Source organism: Glycine max, chromosome 4, assembly GCF_000004515.6.
Source record: "Glycine max cultivar Williams 82 chromosome 4, Glycine_max_v4.0, whole genome shotgun sequence".
NCBI lineage: Eukaryota > Viridiplantae > Streptophyta > Magnoliopsida > Fabales > Fabaceae > Glycine > Glycine max.
In genome coordinates, this window is record NC_016091.4 from 8,007,213 (window position 1) to 8,014,296 (window position 7,084).

At 32.7% G+C, this 7,084-nt stretch overlaps 1 protein-coding gene across 1 annotated transcript; it reads left to right on the forward strand.

The window, feature by feature from the left end:
• The first annotated feature begins 1,150 nt into the window (after positions 1 to 1,150).
• On the forward strand, positions 1,151 to 6,753 carry LOC100786488 (probable rhamnogalacturonate lyase B). Its single transcript, XM_003522697.5, has 16 exons — positions 1,151 to 1,441; positions 1,606 to 1,634; positions 1,791 to 1,912; positions 2,145 to 2,222; positions 2,364 to 2,483; positions 2,593 to 2,712; positions 2,819 to 2,960; positions 3,341 to 3,517; positions 3,649 to 3,804; positions 4,059 to 4,165; positions 4,662 to 4,752; positions 4,904 to 5,045; positions 5,148 to 5,304; positions 5,440 to 5,556; positions 5,871 to 5,997; positions 6,123 to 6,753. The coding sequence occupies exons 1-16, from the start codon at positions 1,243 to 1,245 to the stop codon at positions 6,354 to 6,356; spliced, it is 2,118 nt and encodes a 705-aa protein (XP_003522745.2). The 5' UTR covers positions 1,151 to 1,242; the 3' UTR covers positions 6,357 to 6,753.
• The last annotated feature ends 331 nt before the right edge of the window (positions 6,754 to 7,084 follow it).

Consider the following 7,084-nt stretch of genomic DNA (forward strand, 5'->3'; position numbering starts at 1 on the left):
TCAATATGACAAGGTTCATTCCTGGGTCTGGTTATTCATGGCTAATCTAGCACAAAATCAATCATATTAATTCTCTTGATTTGTTTTTTTAAGAGTATATATATGATTCTGTTAAAAAGTGTAATTGTCTGTGACATGAGTTTCGCTAGCAAATCTTTTTTTATTTGCTAATAATTAAGTCATATCCGTAGTTCTGTGTATTAATGGGGTTTTTCACGGTTATAAAGTTTCAATATTCATATGGCAACCCGTGAAAAAGAATTGGTAAAGAAATGAATGTTTTGTCTGTGGTTGAAGCAAACGAGTCCAACAAGATTCTTAGAAGCATTTTTTCACATGACTATAATTTCTATTCTTCATGCCACCTAACTCATAGGCTACTGAACCTTTAATATCCCAAAGTTCTTAATTTGTATTAAGACTCCTCTCTCTCGTTTCTGCTTTTTTAACTGTCACATGCTTCTCTTGTCAACCAACTATATTCCTAGAAGCCACCGCCCTCAAAACAGAGTCAAGCTAAATAAATATTAGTTGTTAAAACTTAAAATACAAATTACCTACTCATGGTTTATACTTTATAGGTTTGGTGGTGAATGGTGTTATGCGTTTTATTCAATTTTTGTTTCAAAGTTCAAGATGATTTTCATAAATTATGATTTCAAAATAACTTATTTTCTAAATATTTATATGTTAAAAAATCTAAACCATTATTTTTCACTAACATTTATTAATGTTATACTTTCTCTAAAAAAGTCACTTTAATTATAAATTAAAACGCATTATATGATAATATATTTTTTCATTTGTTGTTTCTATAAATCTGTACAACAATTAAAGAATTTTACTAAATTGTGTTGTCTACAAATTCCCATCTAATATATATCTGATCTATAATAAATTTGTTGAATATTTTTTTACTGGTTAACAAATTTTCAGTTAGTTGAAAATGTGTTAAATAATGTATTGTTAATGTTAGCCTTTCTCTATCTATTGATACATGAGATAATTTTTAAACAATTAATAATGGAAAAAAATTATACTAACAATAAATTAAAATTAAATTAATAATAAAAACAAGTTTGACAAAAGTGATATAGTTTTAGATGCTCTGATCATATGATTATTTACCTAATTAATATTTTCTTTGACCTTTGCCTAGAATAAATTAAGTTTCATACTCCTAAAGAAGGATTTCCTGTGTAACTTTTCTGTTAAGCCTGATTATGCAGATATAAAGGAGTTATGCAGATCTCATTCATCAAAATAAAGAAAAAGAGTGATGCAGATAAATCGAAAAGGACAAGGAATTCGGAAGCAACGTTTGTCATCAAGCAAAGTCCAAAGCGCGCAAATCCTATGCAGAAGACCATGGACTTCAGTATTCGCTTCCTGTTCTTGATGCTGCAATTCCTCATAGTTCTGGGTTGTGCTACTAAACCAGGTTTCTCCACTTCATTCTGCAAAACTGTGTTTTCTCAACTTTGTCCAACAAATTAAAAACATAAGAATAAAAAACTGCACCAAGTTTTATATTATGAAACAATTACTATTAGCTAAGACATATGTAGCATTTCAAGGGACTAATTTATAGTATGTCATCCCCAGGGGTACGATTGGATATTCAAGATAAACATGTAATTCACTTCTGCAATGGCTTCTTCTCTAGCTATATACTTTTTATTTATTATTTAATTATGACTTTTAGGATGGCATTTCAGAGGCTAAGCCATTGCTTATTTCTTTTTTTTTTTTTTGACATTATTGTCTGTATTTTTATTTGTTCTGCCCAGGTGATAATGGATAATGGCATAGTCCAAGTTAACTTATCAAACCCTGAAGGAATTGTCACGGGAATTCAATATAATGGCATCGACAATTTGCTCGAAGTTCTTAACGACGAATCTAACAGAGGGTACAGCAATTTAATTTCAAATGTTATTTAACAACAGATTAATAACAAGGTAAAAAGCTCTCTTCTAGGACAATTCACAAACATTGAACATGCAATGAATAATGTCCAACGAGGTTCAGCCAGCTATTTTGTTGCTTACCAGCTTCCCCAATCGGAAATCACAACCCTGAATTTACTTTTTTTTTTTTATTTTTCTTATTCATTTCATGTAACCAATTACCAATGCGTGCAGGTACTGGGATATTGTATGGGATGAAGGCGGAAAAAAAAGAACAAAAAAAGGAGCAAAGGGAAAGGGTAGATTTGACAGGTTTGATTCGTGGACCTTGTTATAAATGTTGAACATTTTTGTATAATTTTTTTTTATAATTAAAAGAGAGAAAAAAATATAATAAAAAGTATTTTATAAATAATATAAGTCTTAATTCAATAAATGAAGAATGATATGCAGAATGGAAGCCACGAATTTTACGGTGATAGTGGAAAGTGAGGAACAAGTAGAGCTATCTTTCTCCAGAACATGGAATGACTCTCTTGAGGGGAAGCTTCCACCACTCAATATTGATAAAAGGTTCTTCTTGTACTTTCCACATACCTCTTTGCTTTTGGTGTTCCATTTCGGGAAGCAACATTAATATAAGTAAATGATTATGACTAAGAGGAGGAAAATTTTTGTGTAGGTTTATAATGCTTAGTGGTTCATCTGGATTTTACACCTATGCCATTTACGAGCATTTGAAGGAATGGCCAGCTTTCGATCTTGACAATACTAGGATCGCATTCAAGCCTAGGAAAGACAAGTATGTAAATCTTTGTGGTTCCTAGCACTTTGGAAAAAATAATAAAAACAGAATCACGTGTTTTGTTTTTTCTGACATTAGTGGTATTTTTATTTATATTGGAAAGGTTCCACTACATGGTTGTGGCGGACAACAGACAAAGATTTATGCCTCTGCCTGATGACCGCTCACCCCCAAGAGGTCAAGTTCTAGCTTACCCAGAGGCTGTGCGCCTTGTTGACCCCCTCGAGCCTGAATTCAAAGGAGAGGTATGCTTTTCCAAATCACCAAAATTATAAAATTGTCAATACTAACCCGTTACTTAAATGAAACCAGTTCTATATTGAATATTTGATAATACATTTTATCAAAAAATATGGATCCTTGTTTATCATTCCAAATTGTCTAATCAGATCCAATTCTCTCTCGACATGTTATTCCTCAAAAAATCTGATTGTGCCGACTCTTCCCACTAACGAAGAGCCAAGAAATTCTACAGTAGGGAAAGTCCATATTAAAAATTGAATTGTTTACAAAATACTTATCTAACTTCCTTTTTAGTTACTAAAAATATATGATTTATGAGACCAAAAGTCCAAAACAGTATCCTCAAAGTTATTTTGGGCCTGTTGCTTCGCATTGAAACCAGGTAGATGACAAATATCAGTACGCGTGTGAGAGCCGATACAACCGTGTTCACGGTTGGATATGCATTGATCCAGTGAATTCCACTGGATTCTGGCTAATTACGCCAAGCTATGAGTTCCGATCTGCTGGGCCCCTCAAGCAATATCTTACTTCTCACGTTGGCCCCACCACACTCTCTGTAAGAGTTTTATTTTTCTAACATTTTCTTAATTATTTTAATTTCTCATCTTGGTTTTTGGTTAAAGTTAGAAGAAAACTCAGTTATAACTGATGTTGTGAAAATGTTATTTGGGAAACCACATGAATCAGGTATTTCATAGCACGCATTATTCAGGGGCGGATCTGATCATGCAATTTGGGCCCAATGAGCCGTGGAAGAAAGTCTATGGGCCCATATTTATATACCTTAATTCTCTATCTAACGGGTTTAGCCCTATCGGCCTATGGGAGGACGCCAAACAACAGGTATGCCCCTACTGTAATTTTCTCTTTAGTACACATGCTGCTTTAGTTTAATTTTAACTGATTAAATATTAAGGGTAGATTCACGGTTATTTATGAATTTTAATTTTAAAGATAAACTCATTTTTTAGATTATAATTGTTATTGTTGTTACATTCTTCCCTGCAAATTATATATTCCATTTCCACGTGACGATTGTTTCAATTAAGTGCACCCACTTTAGTCTTTAGTTTAAAAACAATAAATAATAATGGCAGATGGTCAATGAAGTTGAAAGCTGGCCCTATACATTTCCAGCTTCTGAGGACTTTCTCTCATCTGACCAGCGAGGTAAAGTTGAAGGTAGATTGCTTGTCCGAGACAGGTAGGTATCACTGGCTTAACTTTCATGTTGAGAAATTATCAGACAGCGGTTGTTCATCACATTGATTCTAACGTACTCAAAATGAATCAAAAAATGTGTAAAATGTTTTTCAAGATGAGAATATTTTTATCTTAAAATTCACAATATCAAATAATAATTTAAAAGCTTATGGTAAAACTAGGAGTTACTCTGCAGAATATATGTGGGCACCTCTTATCACAGACACATAATTCAATGTTAATTAATATGTTTAAGGTTGTGAATTTCTGTTAGGAAGAATGACCAAAAGAAACTCTAAAAACGTCTGAATTTTACAAACATATAAAAAATGACGAGATAGTGTATTTTACATATCTAATGTTATTAGAAAATTAACACTTTGCATAATTTCTTCTTGTCTTACCATTTGCAAAAATCTAGATATTTGGGTGTATTTATATCTTCTTCCTTTTTATGCTGAGATTGTATATTTATTTCAATAGCTAAACCTGTATAGGTACATCAGTGATGCATTCATCCCAGTCAGCGGTGCTTATGTGGGACTAGCAGCCATAGGAGAGGTTGGATCTTGGCAGAGAGAATGTAAGGTAACATTTAAACTACGTACTTCCTTGTACCATTTAAATAAAGAATAGTAGAATACTAGTATGTACAAAAAAATAAAAATAAAGAATACTAGTGACAACTTTGAGCCACTACGGAAAAAATAAATTGACACGTTTTATTATTACCTAACAGGGTTATCAATTTTGGACCATTACTGATGATAAAGGCTATTTCTCAATTATTAACATACGCCCTGGAGGCTATAATCTCTACTCGTGGGTCAATGGATTCATTGGTGATTATCAATTCGATAGCGTCATCTACGTAACTTCAGGTCTTAAAAAAAATTATGAAGCTTTTTTAAATTACTATATGTGGTATTGTACCATTGTTGTTCAAAAGTCAAAACTCATTTATTAGCTAAATGTTGAAATAGGTTGTGAAACTAATGTGGGTGAGCTTGTTTATGAGGCACCAAGAGATGGCCCTACGTTGTGGGAAATAGGCATCCCTGATCGTTCAGCTGCTGAGTTCTATGTTCCTGACCCAAACCCCATGTGCATTAACAGACTCTATGTCAACCATCCAGACAGGTACTTGCTTCCCCTTTTTTCCTATTTGATTACAAGTTGTCATAACTGCTTCATTTGTGCTGTAAAGTTATACAATATTATCACTTGAACCTCATTTTAGAGAAAAGGAAAAATTTATGTCCCTATAACTGGCAGGTTTAGGCAATATGGCTTGTGGGAGAGATATGCTGAGTTGTATCCAAATGAAGACCTAGTTTACACTGTTGGCATTAGTGACTACAGAAAGGATTGGTTCTTTGCTCAGGTTAACAGGTGTGTTTTTTTTTTTGCTTTTCTTTTGCCAATGCCAATATATGTCTTCTTTTCATATTTATTGTTGGTAATTGAGCTTATGGCCTCTACCCAAATTAAACCCCACCTCATGGTTCATGAAAACATATATGATATCATTTGGAAAATTATTTGTTTCCATTGTCTTAATTGGAAGCACTATTTTAAGAGAGGTTTAGGTTCTGCACTTGTGCCTATAGCCTAGGTGTCTCAAAATAGTCTCCTAATAATATTATATCCCTGTCTTTATCCCTCTCTGATTATTCTCCCTATTACTTTCCTTTGCTGCTTCGCAGGAAGAAAGACAATGGCACTTACATAGGAACCACATGGCAAATTAATTTCAAGCTTGATAGTGTGAATACCAACGGAACCTACACATTGCAAGTGGCTCTGGCATCTGTGCATTCTGCTGAATTAGAGGTCTGTGTTCAATAATTTTGATATTATTAGTAAAAAAAAATGTGCAATGCACATAATAAGTAGTACTACTATTTATCTTACTAACTACAGTTTTTCTTTTCTTTCTTTTAATCATGGGAGGGTAGATTCGGATAAACAATTTAGAAGCAAATCCACCTTTATTTTCAAGTGGAGTGATTGGAAAAGAGAATACTATAGCTAGACATGGAATTCACGGTCTCTACTGGCTATTCAGCATTCATATACAAGGCACACTTCTTGTGCAGGGAAACAATACCATCTTTCTAACACAAACAAGAGACACTAGTCCTTTTATAGGAATTATGTATGACTATATTCGTCTAGAATACAAACGGTGAAAATCTAAATTAACGATTATACTGAAGAATATTCATTAGAAAAGTAATTATTTGCTAAATGGATGCCAGATGTACATTTTTGGATATACAAATATCAGTATCCTTTATATATAGATTGCTCAACTCTTTTATGTGACGACAAGTCTGTTATTGAACTTGTTAGCAATCTTACTTCTCATGAGAAGTTCAAGCATGTGAAATGTTCACTGCATCAAGGAACATGTTCAATCTAGTTTCTTGGAATTAATTCATGTAACGTCCCAACACTAGTTGACTACATATATAACACATTGGCACCAAGCAATATTTCTGAAGACTAACTCCATTTGTTGATGTCCAAGTTGGGGATACTCAATAGATATCTCTGACCTTAAATGCGAGTGTTGGATTATGGAAGTTAATTATTTCAATAAGGAAGTTAAAATTTTGTCATTTGATAGTTGTGAGGTATTAATCGGTTAGAGATTAACTATTTCAATTAGATATTATGATAGTGTATTTTACACTATCACTTATTTCTTAAAAGATTGAAAGGTAGTAATTTTATTGTAGATTGCAATTCAAGTAATTATATTTATACACCTATTTTGTCTTTCATCTTATTTTTACCTTGTTTTCTATGTATGACTCTCTTCCTTTTTCTATTACATCTAAAACAAAATTCTACTTTTTTTTTTATCTGTTTCCTCTATCCGTTCATCTCAAAACGGAGTAGACGATCAATTTTT